The 19,562-nt window shown below is 53.0% G+C and overlaps 1 protein-coding gene across 2 annotated transcripts in view; it reads left to right on the top strand.

Annotated features, from left to right (window-relative positions):
* Positions 1 to 19,562, top strand: part of PLXNA2 (plexin A2) — a 191,052-nt gene that overhangs the window by 150,241 nt on the left and 21,249 nt on the right. For both annotated transcript variants that reach the window (XR_009246159.1, XM_004578685.3), the window contains 5 exons: positions 10,349 to 10,500; positions 16,066 to 16,183; positions 17,991 to 18,127; positions 18,953 to 19,120; positions 19,262 to 19,355. Coding sequence is in view for 1 of the 2 variants with exons in the window: in XM_004578685.3 (XP_004578742.2) it covers positions 10,349 to 10,500; positions 16,066 to 16,183; positions 17,991 to 18,127; positions 18,953 to 19,120; positions 19,262 to 19,355 (669 nt within the window). In the remaining variant the exon portion in view is untranslated. The remainder of the gene's footprint in view (positions 1 to 10,348; positions 10,501 to 16,065; positions 16,184 to 17,990; positions 18,128 to 18,952; positions 19,121 to 19,261; positions 19,356 to 19,562) is intronic.

The raw sequence follows: 19,562 nt of genomic DNA, 5'->3' as shown, positions 1-19,562 counted from the left end.
CAAATAGGTAAATAGACAAACAACCCAACCAAATACGTAAACTATAGGGGAAAGAGGAAGCTCTCCTTTGCACTGGAGTCCCAGCTATAAATGCAGAAGGCATTACAGAAATAGAAACTCGCCTCTTGGCAGAGTTCACACTAATAACTGTTTCAGGCAAGAATGGTCAATGGGTACTAAAAATAGTGAATGAGAGTGCAATGAGAAACAGGGTAATTACATAGTCCTGACTTATTGTCCCACAGATTCTGATGAAATACAAGCGAAACAATAGTAATTTCTGAGTGTAGCTTGGTAGACCTTGCCCTAACCATGTGATCCCAGTTAACATCACCAGTGATGGTCGAACCCAACCTCACCTGTCCTGCAGTAGGGTGTCTTCCCGTTCCAGAAGAGCACAGCTTCACCTCTATGACATTTTGGGAAAAGATGTACAATTGCTCCCCATTTGTTTTCTTTCTGTCAGTTTTCTTGGAGGATCACTTCTTCCTCCTAAACTTCCATACCTATCCTTAGCATCTTGCCCTTTCCCACGACTGTGAACACTGGACTGTCTCAGTGCAGGAAACAGTGCCCGAAGACCCTTCCTGAAGGCTGAGAAGAGGAGGATTCTATTAGGGTGGTCTCTGATGGCTGCTGGGAATGGCAGATTTCCCAATCCTGAAAGTAACTGGGGCCAAAAGTGAGAAATGCCCTGCCTGGGAATAGAGAATAAATGAGAACCCTCAAAAGAGTTCTGCTTTAAAGGCTCGTGCATAGTGAGGTGAACAGCTGTGTTCCTCCTTAACCCTTCTTTACACCACTGTCTCCTTGGCAACCAAGGTCACCCCTAGGGACCCATCTTTTATGGCAGCTTCATGTCAGACAAGTTGTATTGCTGGTTGAATTCCCCTGTCTGCATCAGCTTCAGGTTAGGACCCCCTCAGGACCCACCATCTGCTCCTTCTCAGCGGCTCACAGCTCACGGTGAGCTAATGATGCTGTCCCCGTGGGAGGCACCCCAGGCTGCTCCCATTTCCAGCTGTCACACGGCATCTGTGTCGCTCGTCACCTGCTCCATCCCAGGAAGCAGTAGAGGCTTCCGTCCTTGCTTCAGGTCCCGCTGGAACTCCTAAGAGAGGACACGATGTCCATCCCCCTAGAGGAGAGACCCACAGAAGCCATTTCCCATGAAGCCAAGTGTGGGCAGGATCTGGCAGCAAGGGCAGGGGATGGAGTCCCCTGGGGAGAGGCTGGGGCAGGATCGAGGGACTTTGGTGTTAAGGTACCAGGGGTCTGCCCTCTGGTCCCACTGAACCATGTCTCTGGTCTGGGTATGCACATCCAAGAGAAAAGGATCGCAGCCCTGAATCTCCCTCTGAGAGAGGAAGCAGCCCTCTGACCTCCCCATTCTCATCTGGTGGCATTCCTTTGGCCACACCTGTCTCCATCTTTTTTTTTTTTTTTAAGATATAGTTATTCTATCTAAAAGTCAGAGTTGTAGGGGGGAGCAGAGGGATATTCCATCCAGTGGTTCACTCTCAGATGGCCACATTGGCCAGTGTTGAGCCAGGCCGAAGCCAGGAGCTTCATACAGGTCTCCAAGATGCAGAGACCCAATATTTGAATCATCTACTGCTTTCCCAGGCCATTAGCAGGGAGCTGCTTCAGAAGAGTAGCAGCCAAAACAGTGCCCATATCAGGTGTTGGCATTTGCAGGTGGGGGTTGGGTATTCGAGTGTATTTTTGAACCCAGGGCAATGGCTTCTTGCTGGTCTGGGGCAGCCTTGGGTTCACTTCTGCCTCTTGTGGCTCTGCCCTGTAAGCCTGGGGGCATTGGGTCCCTAAGCCTATCAGCCTGCGAGGAAAGCCCAGAGGGTGGGACACAAATGCTGCTGAGAGCATGGCAGGGAAAAGCAGGCTTGAAATTTGGGACAAATCCCAGAGCTGGGAACCTCTCACCCTCAACATGTAAAAGAATGTTCTGGTGTGTTCTACCCACCACGTGGCCCAGTCAGGCCACATTGATATCAGGTAGTCAAAGTCTGTAGGATTTACAGCATCCTAACTGAGCATCATCCACCTTTCTCTCAATGGACTTTACAGCCCGAGTGACCTTACCAACTGCTCTCTGGCCCGTGCCTCTAACAGTATATGTCCCTCTAACTGAGAAAGAGAATCCATTGTAGAAAAGCCCTGTGCAGCACACTCCAGAACCAAGTATGAGTAATTTTCCGTCACATCAGAGTTCAAGATGGTCAAACTCTGCCACTGGCTTGCTCTCCACCTGCCCAGATAATTCGAGGAACTTCCTCCTGGATTCTTGCAGACATCCATTGCATCTGGGTAACTGGCCATCTGGGATATTGGCATGTATTTATCCACCAGGCCGTGCCATATCTCCATAGAAAAGGCCAAAAGTCACCTGCCTCAGGACAGAGTGACTCGCTGAAAAGTTCCCCGCAAATAAATAAATAAATAAGTCAGCCAGCTCTCCCGAGAAACAAGCCAGCACTCTAATCTCCTGTTCATTTATTTGCAAGCCTCATTAATATAACATCTCAGCAACAAACAGCTAACGGCGGATGGTGTCAGGATGAATAATGGAGTCTCTCTGCTGAGATAACAATTAGGTTTTGAATGTACTATCAGCCAAGACAGCCAGCAAGGATGCACGGTGGGCAGGCGGGATGGCAGCACCAATGCCATGGATCCCTGCGGAGCGTGTCGGCTGGGCTCCAGGCTGCCGTGAGGTGTGCCACACGTGCGCACACGCTCCAGGCTGTGCAGGAATGTGACAGTTTGCTGTCTTGGAGTCAGCATCCAGGTGTGTTTGAGAGCCAGGGTGGAATGGGAATGTGCAGGAGTAAAGTGGGCCCCACTGCCGCCTCTGGCCAACATCAAGCAACAGAAAGGGAGAAAGATGGTGAACGATGATGGATCCCTGGCCAGACCTTGTCCCTCCTGGCCTGTCCTGATCAAGGGGCTGCTCTGGGCAGGAGCCCCCCCCTGCAAGCCAGGCTCAGACTCAAGAGGGGCTGACGCTGAGGTGACATCAGCCAGGGACACCAGCAGGCCACGGCCCGGACTGCCCGCTCCTAAAGCAGGAGAGACATAGCCACTAAACTTTAGAGAGAGGCACCCTTGCACCCAACACTGTGCTGAGTACCCCACAGGAGCCATCACCTGGGGCCCTCCCCTCCCTATCCCTCCTGGGGGTGGGACTAGTTCATACCACAGTCAGGGAGCCAAGTCTAGGTTCCAGCCTTCCTTTGGTTGCCTCGCTAGTGAGTTCTGGAACAAGCACTCAGCCCTCAGCTACCTGGCTGTAAAGGCCCCAGTTGAACAGGAGGCCACCCTCCATGACTTTCCTGAGCTCTCTAAGGCCAAGAGAGGCCTGGACCCACAGCAAAGTAAAACCGGAGGGAGCTGGCTGCCACCAAACTCTTCCACGCCTGCTGCAGATGGAGGGCAGCCGGGAACCCCATTCCAGTCCCCATCAATGGGACTGCTGGGGGTACACAGAAAAGCCAATGGATAGGGCTGGAGCAGGTGGGGCAGCCATAGAGAGGGAGGATGACATTGGGAGAAAGGTGCAAAGAGCAGGAACAAAACTGACCTGAAACCTCCTCAGCCTGAAGTAGCAATGGACAGCCTCAGCCAAAGGATAGGCGGGCCAAGAGGGATCTAGCTGGCAGCCGGGGCCGTGAATGGCTCATGGCTGCCAGCCTGGAGGACTCTGCTTCAGGCAGGGGCATGGTCAGCACTAGTAATGGGTACAGGACGAACACACACAGCCCAGGTAAATCCAGCCACATTCTGCCATTCAGTGTGCACTTCAGTGAGTTATTTCACATCTCCAGGAATAAGAACAGTTCTTGCTAAATATCACAGAATGGGAGAAAACGTACTGAGCTCTAGGTATAATTCCTGAATATAGGCACTTTATAAATGAAAGTAGAACCTTCCATAACCCATAGCCAATGCCCTGCTTTTGTCTTTTCTTCCACCATCAGGCAGAAGACACAGAGGAAGGCAGGGTTCTCAGATACAGGCTGGGCTTGGCACACTCCCACCTCTTCCCCGGAGTCCACTTGGAAGGAAACCCCAACTCAGCCCCGAAGGCTCCTGCCCAGCCCTGCCTAGACTGAACCAGGAACCGCCAGCCTGGCACACAGCTAGCGCCAGCCTGTGCACCAGCTCCCCCAGGCACCACACCTGCCCCTGCGCCCCCGCTCTGCTCCCTCCTTGGTGCAGCCCCTGGGCTCTCCCCAGCTGTAATTAATCGATCGCATCTGCTGTTGCCCTTGGGCAGCAGAGTGGCACAGTTCCCGCAGAAGTGTTCCATTAGTGGCTGCAAAAACAAGGGGTGCACGCAACACCACAGCATCTGCTTTCCAGGTCATAGCACCCGTGGAGGAAAACAAACATGACAGACTCTGGCACGAGTATGGATTTGGCTGGGTGTCTGCTGGGCTGTACTGCTGCTGAGGCAGAATTGGAGCAGGTAGACAAGTGGCTCCCCAAAGCTTTGAGGGTCTCAGCAGAGGATGGGAGTCTCCAGCTGGTCCCTTATATGTGCCCAGGTGCCCAGGGGTTTGGGCATGCCAGCCTCCTCCCAGGCCTGTTGTCCAAATCCTCTTGTCCTAGGATGAGCAGATCAACAAGTTCATGACCAAGACAAGCCAAAGGTGTGGTCAAAGGTTGCCTCCAAGGCAAGGCAGGAATTAGGACTGCTAGCTTGAGCCTGCATGTGTTTCTGTGTTTCCGTCTGAATTGCACAAACTTCACTGCAGAAGCAGTAAAGATGCCTTACCCCTAAGGTGAGATAGTTACAGCAGCTTAAAGTCCGGTTCAGGTGCAATTTCAGGTATCTTAAGGGAGAGAATAACAAGCAAAGAACGCCTAATAGTTGGAAAGAAAGAACCCCAGGGAGAGAAACAACAAAACCAAGCAGAGGCACACGAATGTGACTAAGTTTACCTCCTACTAGGTTTTGTCCTGGGCCAGTAGCCAGGGTAGCCAGTGCACTGAGCCCTGGTCAGCAGGAAACAGCCCTTTGTCAAGCCTTCCTCGCTGCTCAGGCCCCGAGAAAAGCCTCCGAAGTGGCCACAGGGTGTAGGAAACAATCTCTTGGGAGGAAAGCCTAACAGATCACAGAGGCAGAGGCCTGGGATGGTGTCGTTGCTATCCTCAGTCACTGAAAGGAGTTGGATGGGGAAACAGCTCTTCACTGCTGTGTTCAGTGTGGACTCCACCCAGAGATGGCTTCAGTTACAGCCAGGGAGCCCAAGCAGGCACTCCGAGTGATGTTGGGCTTCAATGTTACAGTGCTCCATGCTCCACTTAATGCTTCCATGCTTCCAGGCATCGCTGAAGAGCTGGAGAGACCAGCATTTCCCAGGAACCGAGGATTGGGGTGATTTCTGTATCGTCAGGCAGTGTGCCAGATAGTGGGCTGCTGGGAGAGGCAGGAGTGCTCTGCCATGGTCTGTTCCCCGTTGCTATAACCCAAAACCTGTGACTGGTTGGTTAAGGAAGAAAAAAGGGCTCATGATTGAGGAAAGGGACCCAACTCCAGGATAAATGGACCATTCCTGCAAACCAAATCCTCCTCCCGCCTTACTCAGCCCCATTACCCCACTGAGGAATTCAGCCGCAGCAGGAATTTTCATGGGAACAAACCATAGCCAAACCCTCACAGGTTCAGTGCAGCATGGGATGGGCTCATCAAGGGCAGTGTGAGCTGAGGGGAGGCTGCTGTATCTGCCAAGGAAATCAGGCCAGGCTTCCTGGAGGAGGGGTCATTAGAGCAAGAGCTGGCAGGATGGGTAAATGCTTGTCAATGCGTATGTCTGACCTGTGGAGGGAATGGCCATGGAAGCTCCTAAACTCTAGGGAGGGGCTAGGCTAGAACTCCAGGGAGCATCCAGTGCAACACACAAGCAGAGAAAGTACCAGAGCACAGTGGGAGCCCCCTTCTGACCCCGCCCCACTTTCTTTACCTCCAGCTGCCACGTCTGAGGTCCCCAGGAGAGAATTCAGAGCAGTTCTTCGTCCACAGCGTAGTATGTCTTGAAAATAACGGGCTGCAACTGTAGCTAAGGATGTTCACAGCTGAAGTGACAGGTTTTCCTCTGCAACCCCCATCTCTCCATGGCACATGCTCACACTCATACATCCCAAACTGTCAAACCATTTGGCTGTGTGGGTGTCTCAGTCACAGTTACTTTCCTGGAAGACTCCATTGAGTTCACTGTGCCCCATAGCACAGCGCCTAGCCCAGGGTGGCTGCCACCCAGGTCACATCTGGCTCCGATGTGCTTCTGTGTGGGACCCAGCTGCCAGCATCTCCTCCACTCCCTGCCCTTGCTGGGCTGCAGGAGACCTGCCTGGCTGTCCCCATTCAGCTCAGGAACAGCCCTTCCCATCTCAGCAGGACCCTCAGCCAGTCCTTTAGCAACTCCCAAGCCCATGCGTGCTCCTCCCACAGCTCTAAGAAGATTCCCCAATCTCTTAAGCTCCCTACTCTCTCCAACATCTCATGGTTTTGCCCCCCAGGAAGGCATTGGTGTAGGAAGGCACGGAAAAGGGCATTGTCGTTATGAAGCCCCTGCCCTGCCCCAAGCAGTGTGCCAGGGAATTTCCTCCTCATCCTTCACACCTCCTGGGATGAAAGCATTGTTATGTTTTCATCAAGTGTAGTGAGATTTAAGGCCACATGGCTCCCAACTATCAGAGCAGGTATTCAAAGTCAAGTCTGTCCAACTCCATAGGTTGCTGTCTTCCTGCCCCTGGCGCAATCCAGGCATCGGGCAGTAGCTCTACCCTACCTACCCCAGAGCAGCCAGCAGCACAGGGGCAGCTGCAGCACTGAGCCAAGAGAAACCTGCCCAATGCCCTAGCCGGACGCTGATCTGCACTACCTCCTGCCCTCTCTTGCTCAGGTTGGAGGGCACTCAACCCCACCCACAGATGGGAGGCCTTCCCTGGACCTCAATAAGCAATAGCTGTCAATTCATCAGCATCTGGGTAGGTGACAGAGGACTTATCAGAGAGCAGAAAGTAAGGCTGAAAAAGAGAGAATGGGGGTTGGAGCCCAAAAGACCACAGAGGGCAGGACAAGAGTGAATGGGTTTGCCTTGTTCCTGGTTGGACCTGTTGAAGATTTGCAGAGCAAGCAACCGGTCACCTTTCTAAAGTGTGGGTTGATGCAGTGCACCCTGACAGCTCTGGGAAAGTTATATTGACACAAGAAACACAGAGAGAGTCTGCGGCTGGTGTAGCACCTGCTACGGAACACACAGAGTATTCCCAGTGGCCTTGTGTGCTGTGCTCAGCAGGTGAGAGGAAAGGAATAGTTGTAGATGCTTGCAAGATTCCTGGCTGGGTACATGGAGATTCCATTAACCTTGAGAGAGAATCTGGGAGGGTAATTGGGAGGAAAAATTAAGAGTTCATTTTTAAAAGACATGTTGAAATTTGAGGTGCCTGAGGGACCTGTCTGTGGAAGTGGAGATTCCAGTAGCAAATGGATAAATGGCTAAAGAGCCCCGCAGAGAGATTTAGGGATCTCAGCAATGCAGGTCTGGGGAATCCTGCTGCAAATCAGATCATCACCACCCCAGGGGATGTTTGGGGAAGCCAAATTCTAAATATTAGTTTTGCTGTGAGTAAGGAAGCTGTAAGTCCCTTGTAAATCCCCCATGGTCAGGGTTTAGGTGCCTCCTGGAATCCTAGGTCATCTCCCCCAGGTGCTAGCGGCATAGTATGCAGCCTGCACCCAACATTTCCAGGTGCTTGGCAAGCCCTGAAGACATGGCTTGTCGACTTAGGAGGCCACTGATGGCCTAGTCTGGATTCCCTAGCTATTAGCTGGGACTGCCCCCTCTTTGAGAAGCCAAGAGCCAGGAGATTCTTCCAGGTGCAGGTCTCAAGGCTTTGGGCCATTCTCTGCTGCTTACTCACACCACAAGCAGGGAGCTGGAAGGGAAGTGGAGCAGCCAGGATACAAGCCAGTGCCCATATGGGATCCCAGTGCATGCAAGGCGAGGACTTTAGTCACTAGCTACTGTGCCAGGCCCTGATACATTATCTTCATCTTAATATTGTAATACTAGGCAATCATTACCAAGGAAAGCAGTATAGCTGACTTCAGCCTCCGTGTAGCCCTGTGCTAACAGACCAGCCCACAGCACCCTCGCCACCATGGCCATGTGTCTGAACCCTCCCCATGAATGTCAGGAAACACTACCCAGCCTTGCCAGCAGGAGCAAGCTGCCATGTACAGCTTGCCAGCACCACTGAGTACCCACAATACCATCCCCACATGCTACCTGCAATACAGAAGTATTTTTAGACTTTCCAGAAAGATTTCATTTCACAGTTTTTCTGAAAGGTTGTAATTAACCACAGTGAATAAAAGCATCTATTTTAAAAATAAAAGTGGTAGGGAGAAGGAGAGAGAAGCAATCATGGCGGGTTGGCCAGTTCCAAGGTAGATGGACTCATGCCATCCAGGGGCCAGCTGGGGACAGTCAATGCAAGTGAATGGAAGGGACAGGAAGCGCCCTGCAGCTAAAAGGCTGTAGGCAGCCTCCTCCTGTTTGGTCAAGACCCAGCTCCCAAGGGAACTGTGCCAGAGACAGTGGGAGACCCTGGCTCCCTGGGGACATGTGTACTGGCGTGGAGTTGTAGGGGGGATATAATTCCAGATGCCGACTCTCCCCACCCCAAGTTGTCCTTCCTTCTCTTACCCTCTGTCCCAACCCACAGAGATGCCTCTGAGACCCTCACCCCCAGCTGTCTATCCCCCAACCCAAATCAGGTGTCTGGTTTATGTTTGTGCATAAGGTGTCTGGGATGTTTTACATCCAGCCCTCAGATGAGCGTGTCCAGGGCCCATCTGGCAGCAGCAGAGAACAGGAGGTGGAGAGGCCTGGGGTCCAGTCCTGAGTATGTAGCCCCCTTACTGCGGACCTGGGATCTGAAGCCAATATCCACCGAGCAGAAGGGCAGGAGGTCTGTCCTGTTCTCATCCCCGGCATCTCTCTTCTCTGCTTGCTGTCATCTGGGAGTTTATGGTCAAGGTGGTAGCAGAGCCCATGGTTCCTATGTCACAGGAAGTGAGCCAGGAGGTATGGAAAGGGACAGAAGGATCTCAAGAGCTTTGGACAGCATTTCCCCTGTGCCCACCAATAGGGGCCCACTGCCCACCAGACACTGCAATAGTGCATACAGGGCTGCAGGAGAGACAGCCCACAGGCTGTTCATCTAGGTGATCTAGTGGACTCCTGGCGTGGAACCTGACCTCATCCCTCCCTCAGGCCCCCCCCCCCCGACTTCCTTGTCCCCTCTTTCTGGGGTTTCACTAAGTCGTGCTGAGCTTTCTTGGAGGTGTGTCAGTGCAGTTGTCCTGACCTTGGCTGCATCCCCAGCGTCTTGGGGCTTCTTCCTTCTTCTCACTGTCAAGTGAGGCTCTGGGGCTGAGATGGCCCCAGATGACTTCTTGCCTTGGAAACCAATATTGCTTTGTAGTATGGGATTGAGTTTGCCTCTAGTTTCTTCCTTTCTGGGCTACAACTTGCTCACCGGGATCTGTTGACCCTAGAAGGGCACTCCCAAGGGAGAACTTTCTGGTGTTCCTTTCCCCCATTGGATCAAAGCAAAATGAGACAGCATCTGGCGGGCAAATGAAGGTATGAATAAATAAACCATCTTTGTGAACAGAAAGCACAAGGAGTTAAAAAATCCACCAAGTGCCCTGTCCTTGTCCCTCATGGTGTCAGAGGAGTTTTGCGGAACAATGTCAGATGCTTTCCGTCTTTGATAGTTGGTACGCAGCCTGAATCAGCGCCGTTTCAGTACCTCCACTCTCACTTCCGTCTGGACTGTAAGTTCCCTGAGGACAAATTCCCTGCCATATCCATCACTATAGCCCCAGGCCCTTCCACATAAAAGCCTTCTGGTTTACATGCCCAGTACTCCCAAGCCCCCTTCAGGACTGTGAAAGATAAGAGCACCTGCTTGCAGCAACAAGAGCTGGGGTTAGACTCCAGCATGGTCCGGCAGCTGGTGAATGAGAGGCAGCCACTCCTTGCCTTGAACCCAGCTCTGCTTTGAGCCTTGGTTTTTGAACACATGCATACACGTATGAATGTATGAATGAGTGAATGACTTAAAGCATGGAGGAAGTGGCATGAAACACAAGACAGCATCAGAACCCTGGGCAGGCTAAGAGGTGGAGGAAATGCGGAGTCGGGGCCATTCTAGGTCTCCCCTCAAAGTCCGTCCACCTCCCCCAGGCAGGGGACACTGCTGTTCCTCTTCTGACCACTGCAGGTCTGCCAACATCCTTTCATTCCTGCAGATTCTAACGGTGTCTGGGCCTCCGGAAGGAGGCACGCGAGTGACCATTCATGGTGTGAACCTCGGTCTGGACTTCTCGGAGATCGCCCACCATGTACAGGTGGCTGGGGTGCCCTGCACGCCCCTGCCGGGAGAATACATCGTCGCTGAACAGTAAGTCCTGCATGCTGGCTGTGTCCCATCTCCCCACATCCCATCTCTGGGTCTCTTCCAGGATCCCTCTTCTATGGCATCAGATGTTCTCCCACCCCACCTCCATCTTCTGAGGGTCTGGTCCCTGGCTTTTCTGGCATCCAGCTCTGGGTGCCGGTTCTGTCCCTTGCCCGTCCAGTCAACCAGCTTCCGTGACAAACCCAGGCTCCTCCTAGGTCCCACAGCCCCTCCCCTGGCAGCACCCCCCCCCATTGGAATGCATCCCACAAGAAGGGCTGCGGGCAACAATTTGTTTGGTGCATGGGGCTCTGACAGAAGCTTAATCCAAGCAGGGCCTCTGCCGGAGCAAATTCATTTATTTCACTAAGGGAAATGTCAGCTGGAAATTAGAAACTAGGCATGTAGTGGTGGACAGGCGGACGGGGCTCCAGGAGTGACATATGTTCCAATTTGGGGTGTACATTTGGCAGTAGCAGCCACTGTGTGTTGGTGGGCAGGAGGTGGGCATGGAGCTGGGGGCAGGAGGACGGCAAGAGAAAGGAAGGGAGCCAGAGGCAGCCTCCAGGAACCACTGTAAAATTGCTGTCATGATCTTTTACCTGCACTTCTCATAGATGGAGTAGCTTCTCATCCACCTGCCCATGGTCATTGGCAAGGACCCTGGGAAGTAGATGCTGTCATCACCACTCTGCAGAGCAGGAAAGGGCAGGAGACTCAGAGTGACCGAGTGACTTTGCCCAGTTCTGTCTGGACAGAGGTAGACCTGTGGCTCCTGACCCCCCAGCTCTTTCACTTCTACAGCAGCCATGGAAACAGACCCTGGGACAGGTGTTGCCTGGAATCTCCAGGCTCCCGTAGCAAGGGGCTTTAAGGCCCGAGTCATGAGGGCCAGGTGATGCCTTCTGTTGGCCACAGTAGGGAAGAAGGAAGGACTCATCTGACCCCTGGGAGCCTTTAGATCAGAGCCTTCCCTGGCCCCCTTAACCCCTGCAAGGAGTGAGACTGGCAGAAAGGGCGGGGGGAGAGAGGGAAGATGGGAGGGGCCTCGGTTGTGCTAAGTAGCTAAATGGTGATGCTGAGCTCTGGGAGCAGGTGAGGGCTACAGGGGCAGGGTCAGAAGCAGAACAACTAGCCCTCAGTCACCCTGACCATCAACCCACTGTGCTTCCAGGACCTGCTGTGGGCCTCAGGACCCAGACTGCCCTCCATCCTGGCAGGATGCCTCAGGACTCCATAGGAAAGGGTGTAGGGTGGGATGGGGTGGGACAGGAGATTGGGCTCTGGGCCACTGGACTTCATAAACCTCCTATGGTTCAGAGTTAAACAAAGAGCCCTGGCTCTCTGCTGAGCAGACCCCCACCCCGTGCCTTACATAGTTTCTAAGCTTTGGCAGCCCAAGGTACCCACAGGTAAAGGAGTTTTTATTTCTGTCTGTGACACCAAGCATATCACAGGCAGCTGGGAAAGAGTGTGCCAAGAGAAACCCCAAGTGAGGATGGAAAGAAACCCAAGCTGGGGACTGGTCCCCTGATCCCAGCCGAGGGTGGCAGCTGCTTCATCCAGCACAGATGGGGCATGCAGGAGGCACAGGTATACCTCCTGCCACCTTCCCGCCCACCCCACTCTGGATGCAGCCCTGATGTCCAACTGTGCCAGGCTTGTTACCACCCTAGAGGGTTCAGTCTGCTAACATCATTAGGGACTCCATCCCGGGCAGGAAGCAGCAGGTGCAATTGTTACAGATGTCTGTGAGATGTGAATTTGGCTGCCTGGGCATGGTGCTGAGTCCTGGGCATGGACAGGATTGGCAGGCACCGTAAGGATCCACATATGCTTGTGCCGTGCCATCTATCACTCAGCAATTAGGTTAATGTTGGTTAAAGGGCCTCACTTAGCCCCGCAGTCAGCACCCCACAGGGCTGGGAGGATCTGATGATTCCGGCATAGGACAATTTCCAGGCTAGGGGTTCAGGGTGAGGCAACAGTGTGGGATGGGTCCCTGCAGGAGGCAACCTCACCTTGGGACCTCAAATCCCCTTTCTCTCACCTGCTGTGTCTGTGAACTTGACCTCACAGACTGACGGAGAGTGGTCGCACCCTCTCCTCCACTCTGCACCTGCTACAGGGAGTGCAGCACTATTTCTACAGAGGGCAACGTGGAGGCAAGGACACTGGGTTAGTGCCAAGAGATGGGAGGCCACATCTTAGTTCCTGAGCAAGTCACTTTGCTCCCAGATCCCCCAGTGCCTCATGTGGAAAATACTTATAAAGGGAGAGACAACCCTACAGTCATTCAGTGGTCCTTAGCAGGAAATAATACGCCCTGTGGGACTGATACCCTCCAACAACAGAAGCCCCTGTGACTCAAAAAATAATAGCTTGTGTTGGGGAAGTTGAGGAATTCTTTGATTCCCCCCATCGTTGGACAAAGGAGAAAATGTAGGCATCCTAGGCTAATGTCCCCCAGTAATATTTAGGGAGCCCAGAGTCAGCAGGGGAGGGCAGGCAGCCCCAGACATCATGACATAGGGACCTTGCTGACTTGTGAGGTCCCGGGGACCTGGAGGGTGTACACTCTGTCTGTAGCCATTCGTAACCAGGAAGCTAGGGAGGCAAGAGCCTTAGCAACCCACTCAGGCCTTCCCCATCAGCCATGTCAACAACCCCAACTTCCATTGCTGCTGTCATCCTGCTGGCCCCTCCCTTAAAGACACCAGGGCCACTTCATGAGATCTTCTGTGGCGGATATTTGGCCTAGCAGCTAAGCTACCACTTGGGAAGCCTGCATCCCTATCAGAGTGCCTGGGTCTGAATGTTGGCTCCACTCCTGTGCAGCTTCCAGCTACTGTATACCATGGCCACAGCAGGGGTAGCTCAAGTAGCTGAGTCCCTGCCCTACACATGGGAGGCCTGAACTGACTCCTTCACACCCTGCTATGGGCATTTGGAAAGTGAGCAAGCAGGTGGGAGCTCTCCCTGTTTCTCTCCTCTCTGAAATAATACAACATATGAGAAATCTAATGGATAGAATGAATATATTGGTCAAAGGCATGAGCTTTGGAGTCACACTAGCTCAGATTTGAATTGGCCTTTGCCACTTGCCATGGTGGTGGCCACAGCTGACATAGTCACTAGTGTCTCTGAGCCTTGGTGCCATAGTCTATAAAATGGAGATGAGAAGACCTGCCCCATAGCTGAGTCTGAGGGTGACAAGGGAGCCTGCTTTGTGGAGAGTGTGTAGCTCTTATTATCAGCATGTGCACTGTGCTTTGGTGTGACACTCATTACTTAGGTGATCCTTTCCAACTCCCCATGGTTACCCCCTGAACTCTGTCTCTGATTCAGAGAACAAGGGCCTGCACCAAATACTCCCAGCCTTTCCATCCCTCCTGTGGGAGCTGATTCCTAGAAAGGAAGTTGGGAGGGGCTGGGGATGAGAGAATCTGCCCATGAGACTGCCTGATTTCCTTAAGATTCTCAGGAATTCCTACACCTTCCCACTGCCTTCCACAGCCCCCTACCCACTCACTCTGGGGATGAGGGGATGCCCAACCACAGTACTAAGGAAGGGCACACCCGGACCAGCTCTAGGCCCTCATTGCAGTCCACGCCCTGGGCTATGCACCTGCCCCTCATTCACAGGCACCTGCATGTGCAGCCTTGGACACAAGCACACACGTGCACATGCATGTACGCGCACTCCATCTTCCACAGGTGCTTGACAAGGAGAGCCATGAGCCTCAAGTGAGACAATGTCCAAGTGGCCTCAGCCCATTATACACACTCCATAGGGACAGGAGAATGCTGCTCAAGCCAGGCCGGGATCCAAGGAAGAAAGTGTCCATGCTGTCCATGACCAGCATGTGCTTTTGCACAAAATATCAAGCGTGCAGTGATTTCTTCCGCTTGCTGAGGGATATGTATGGAGGAGAGGGGAGCAGGCAAGGCCTGATGAGCAGAAAGGGAAAGAGGCCTGCCTCGTGCTTTCCCCTCCCACCTCTGCCCACAGTAGCTGACTATTCTTTGGAGCTCCTTGAAAGAGCCAGACCTGCTTTTGCAGGGGACCAGGGACCCACAAAGCAGGTGCTAGGGCCTGAGAGGCAGGATAGCACCGTCGCAACTCCAAGCCAACAGCTGCTTGAGCAGAGCTCCTCAAGAGCCCCACTAACCAGTTTTAAGCGGTTACCTGGCCAATGCTAATCGATCATCACTACCTTCCATATTCAGGTTCATCATTAATTTATTTATTCCTAGAGAAAGAAAGGGGAGGGCTAACATTCTTCCATGGGCATTCAGTCCTTCCTGCTTGCATCTCATATACTAAACGTAATAAGACAGTTATTGCATGTTAAATAAATATTCGCCGGAGTAGAAGTACTTATTGGGGATTAGCTGTGAGACGGGCGGCATGCGGTATGTGTGAGCATGTGGTGTGTTTGTTTAATGCAAGTTTTATTACGTTGGGATGAAAGCTCGGTTTAGTTCCCTTCCTTCCTGGAGATAAACATCACTCGGTTCCCCCCACCCTGCCAGCATCATGCTGGGGATTAGCCCAGAGGAGATCTGTTTCTCAGGCTCCCCTTGGAGCTAGTGTATTAGGAACACAGACTGCTACTGACTGCACTCTTAAAGGAAGGTAGGGGAGAGGGCTCTTCCTTCGCTGCTCTGGGCTGGGCCAGGTGGGGTCTCTCCCAGCTAACCCAGGCCCCAAGTTCTAGGCAAGAGGTACCCCCAGTAAGTGGGTTTCTGCTACCCCTCCCTGCCCTGCATATGCCAGCCCTCTCTCCAAGGCAACCAGGGCCTAAACATGCCTGTGTCATTTATCTCAGGTGCTTGGGCAGTCAGCACCAGGGATATCGATCCAGCCTGCCCAGGAGAGAGCATGCAGCCCGCCTCTTCCCTCCGGCTCTCCTGTTAGCATGAGACGTGACTCTCAACCCAGGGCCAAGTCCCCGCCTCGCCCACTAGCTCAGTGCGTGTAGCCCTTGATTAAGTGGGAGACCAGTGTCAATGGCTGGTCTAATGAACTCATCCACCTGCCCCTTGTCGCCAGCTGCCTCTGACTCCACTACTTGGCCAGGAATTACTAATCTGACCTCTAATTCAGCAGATCTTGTTACAACCATTTTCTAAAACTCATGGCAGGGAACAACCCACAGTGGAATCCACTTGGCAAGGAGGCTGGCACTGGCTCTTTCAGAGTGGATGTTGCAACATTGACTCGTTGCATGGGAGCACACACCAGCTCGCCATGTTCTTGAACCTCTCTGTTCCACTTAGCTTATTCCACACATACTAAGTGCCCGTCTGCTCCTGGGCACTGTCAGGAATCGTGTGCTAGACGCAGATGTGGCTTCAGATGTTAGTCACCCCAGCCCTTGCACCACACAGATAAGACCAAGGCACAGAGCGGGAAAGCACCCCACCCAGCGTCACACAGCAAGATGAATGAGCAGGCTGAGTCTCAGTCCAGCAAAACTGTGACTGAGTCAGTCTCTGTGACTGGGCAAGCAAGGAGGGCAGCTCCTGCCAAGCCTGTGACCTGAATGTTTGCTCTGTCCCCAGGATTGTCTGTGAGATGGGCCACGCCCTCGTGGGAACCACCTCCGGGCCCGTGCGCCTGTGCATTGGCGAGTGTAAGCCAGAGTTCATGACCAAGTCCCATCAGCAGTACACCTTTGTGGTGAGTACTGGGGCAGGCACCTGGCTTTAGGTACCCAGTGCAGACCCTCATCTGTTGCAGCCTCTCTCTGCAGGGCTCCAGACACCTCCCCAGCCATGTAGGAGACCAGCAAAGGGAGTTTCTGGCCTCACTGCTCTGCCAGCCTGCCTTTCTGGAGTGCATCAGGGAGGTGCTGGAGATCCCAGAAGGCCATGGTCAAGGTTCTAAATAAGGCACCATGCAGCCTTTCTTAGAAAGCAGAGCCCAGACGTGGGGTGGGAGGGAAAACTGCCCTCTCTCTAGCTCAAGTGATATCTTCGTCTAATTCCAGTCTAATGAGGATGCATCGCCCGCGGGACCTCATTAAGTGGGTCTATATTTATCCTCACGCTTTGTTTTCTGCCAGGGATATTGTATGTGGGAGTTTGGAAGCGCTGTTGAACCTGGGAGGAGTATTTGTCTGTGCACAAGGCCTCAGGGGCTGCGCACACTAGCCAGTCTGCCTGATTGCATGTCAGTGCAGTCACTTGCACACACACACACACACACACACACACACACTCACTCACACCTGAGGCGGGCCCTTCCTGCTCAGGCCACAGGTGAGGGAATTTCAAAGTTTTCTGGGGAGCTAGCACTAAGCTTATCTTCCAACAATCACTTGCTACTGAAGCCTTCACACCTGCTGAGGCCAGACCCATCCTGAATCAGTGACTGCCTTCTGGGCCCCTGATGACCGTGTCCTGACACTTAGCTGGGCTGTCACATTGAACACTTCATTAAAAAGCATTAACATCGACGGCTGAGGTCAAACCAGCCTTGTGAAGAGTTTTGGAAAGAATTGTTAGACTATGGAACTCCTCCCTCTCTGTTGGTGGTTAAGGTGTGCACCTTGGTAGCTTCACTTTCACATCCTACTCTTCCATCTTGGGCTTGGAGGGGCCCACCTGCTCCAGGGCACAGGACAGGCAAAAATAGCAGGACCAGATGGCCAGAGAACTGTAGATGAGGGGAGGGAGGGGAGCGCGGAGGGCCTTTGGAGAGAGCCCCTCCCTGCTCTTTACTTGTCTAAGGGCAGAGAAGACAGACAGACCCCAGGATCCAAAACTTGCCTTAGGATCAGCAGCTAGTGCATGGTGGCTAAGACCAACTCCAATTCCCACTCTGTGAACCCACCTTCTCCTTCCAGGCAGAAGCTGTGCCTTGCAGAGCATGGTCAGCTGCATTTTCAGCTAAGAGATTTCAGTTCCAGGCGTCATGGCTCATGTTGGTAAATGTGCTGGAGAACCCCAGGCAGTGCTGCTCACCAAGCCTGACCACTGTACACAGCTGTCTGTGCCAGGAACCCTGCTGTGTCCGCCACATGACCTGGCAGGGACAGAGGGACAGGTGTCGGGGGCCCCGGGGCGGGCAGGGGGAGAACTTTGGGCTTCAGTGACCCAATCCAGCAGGGAGACTTTCTCCAGCTTTATTGATTTTGTGCCAGAAACATCAATCTGGGCTCTAGGTAGCAAAGCATTTTCAAATTGTTCTCAATTTGTAAACTAATTGATAGATTAGTCAGTGTCACCTCTGCTTTCCCTTCCGTGTTATGAGCAGAAGACTCTCCAGGGAGTTAATCAATTCAGAGACCTGGCCCTTCTGCCTTCCCTGGCCATGCCCAGGGACTCCTCTGAGAAAGGGCACCAGCTCCCAAACAAGCAGAAAGGACGTTAGGTATCGGAAAGGGCAGGAAGTGGGCCGCATTCCCAGCCTGAAGACAGTTCCCACTTTTGAACAAAACTGAAGTTGTGATTTTTTTCTTTATTTTGTTTTCTCTACTTCTAAGAACCCTTCTGTGCTGTCCCTCAACCCCATCCGAGGGCCAGAGTCAGGAGGCACCATGGTGACCATCACAGGCCATTATCTGGGAGCTGGAAGCAGTGTGGCAGTATACCTAGGCAACCAGACCTGCGAGTTCTATGGGTAAGCTTTCCTCAAAGGCCACTCGGAGCACTGTGCTGCTGGGGGCATTCACAGGTTCAGACCAGAACCTACTCCCTCTCCTCTGGGCCCCAATGCTGTCCCAGCATTCAGTGGTTTATTCCCCTGTATCAGAAGGACTGTAAAAGAACTGGGACGGGTGGTGGGAGCATGTAGAGGGGGAGGCTGGAAAATGCTAAATAAAGAAGGCGCCTGGAGTTATTCAGTCCCCCATGATGTAGACTTGAGAAACATGGAGGTGGCGCATGAGCTCAGTCCCTCAAGCCTGCAGGCTGACACTCAGAGCATCTCCAGTGTGTGATGAGATTGAACACCTATTTGTCAGACACACCCTTAAAGCCCTGGAGATGTGGAGAATTCTGTAAGAATCCCCAGGTGAGAACCCAGTCTGCCCGGTAGTATCTTCCTGCTAATATCCCTGCTGGGACAGTGAACACAAGGCCTGTGCATTCATGGCCTTGTGTGAAGGTGTTCAGTGAGTGTTGGTTGACTGTCTGATCAGACTGTAAACAGTGATTGGAGAGTCTGACTCTAGAAAAATCCAGAAGGGAGGAGTTCCCCCAGGGTTCATACTGTCCTGCCCCAGCCTCCCTAGCTCTAACCATCTCTCTGCTTTGTTCCTTCTCAATTTAGATATGGGTCTCAGGTAAAAGAGCTAATCTGCTGTGAATGGGGGGGGGGGGGTGCTCTACAGCATAGAAAGCATAAGAGAAAAGTGGGACACTTCCAGGCAGTGACTTCATGCCAGGTGACACCCTCTGGAGCCATATTTTTCTTCTCAGTCCTACTGCTCTGTCTCCACAATAGGAGGTCCATGAATGAGATTGTGTGTGTCTCACCCCCATCGTCCAACGGACTGGGCGCAGTCCCTGTGTCTGTGAGTGTCGACCGAGCCCGTGTGGATAACAACCTGCAGTTTGAATACATAGATGACCCTCGGGTCCAACGCATTGAGCCCGAGTGGAGCATTGCCAGGTGAGATGGACGCATCTGACTGCCACCTGTCATGGCTGCAGCCCGCCAGCAGTTCTTGAGAGGGCGAGAGGCCAGTGGTTGAGGCTTGCTGTCCCAGGTTGGAGGGCACGTCTGTCTCACTCGGCCTCTGTTCGTTCCCAGTGGCCACACACCCCTGACCATCACAGGTTTCAACTTGGATGTCATCCAGGAACCAAGGATCCGAGTCAAGTTCAATGGCAAGGAATCTGTCAATGTGAGTAGTGTCATGCTCAACGGCCAGATGTGACAGGAAGGGAGTATAACACCAAGCCACAGGGGGAAAGGAGAGAGGGAAAGGGAGAAAATATGGCACGGGCCTCAGCTGAGGGCACCCTGGGGAAGAGCAGCAGAGCCAGCAGGTTTGGGGGTGGTTGCCTTGAGTCATGTGGGTGGGCTCTGGGCCAAAGGGGCTGTGTCTAGT

The sequence above is a fragment of the Ochotona princeps genome, chromosome 10 (assembly GCF_030435755.1).
Source record: "Ochotona princeps isolate mOchPri1 chromosome 10, mOchPri1.hap1, whole genome shotgun sequence".
Lineage (NCBI taxonomy): Eukaryota > Metazoa > Chordata > Mammalia > Lagomorpha > Ochotonidae > Ochotona > Ochotona princeps.
The sequence above is the reverse complement of the archived record's forward strand: the minus strand, read 5'-3'. Positions and strand labels throughout refer to the sequence as shown.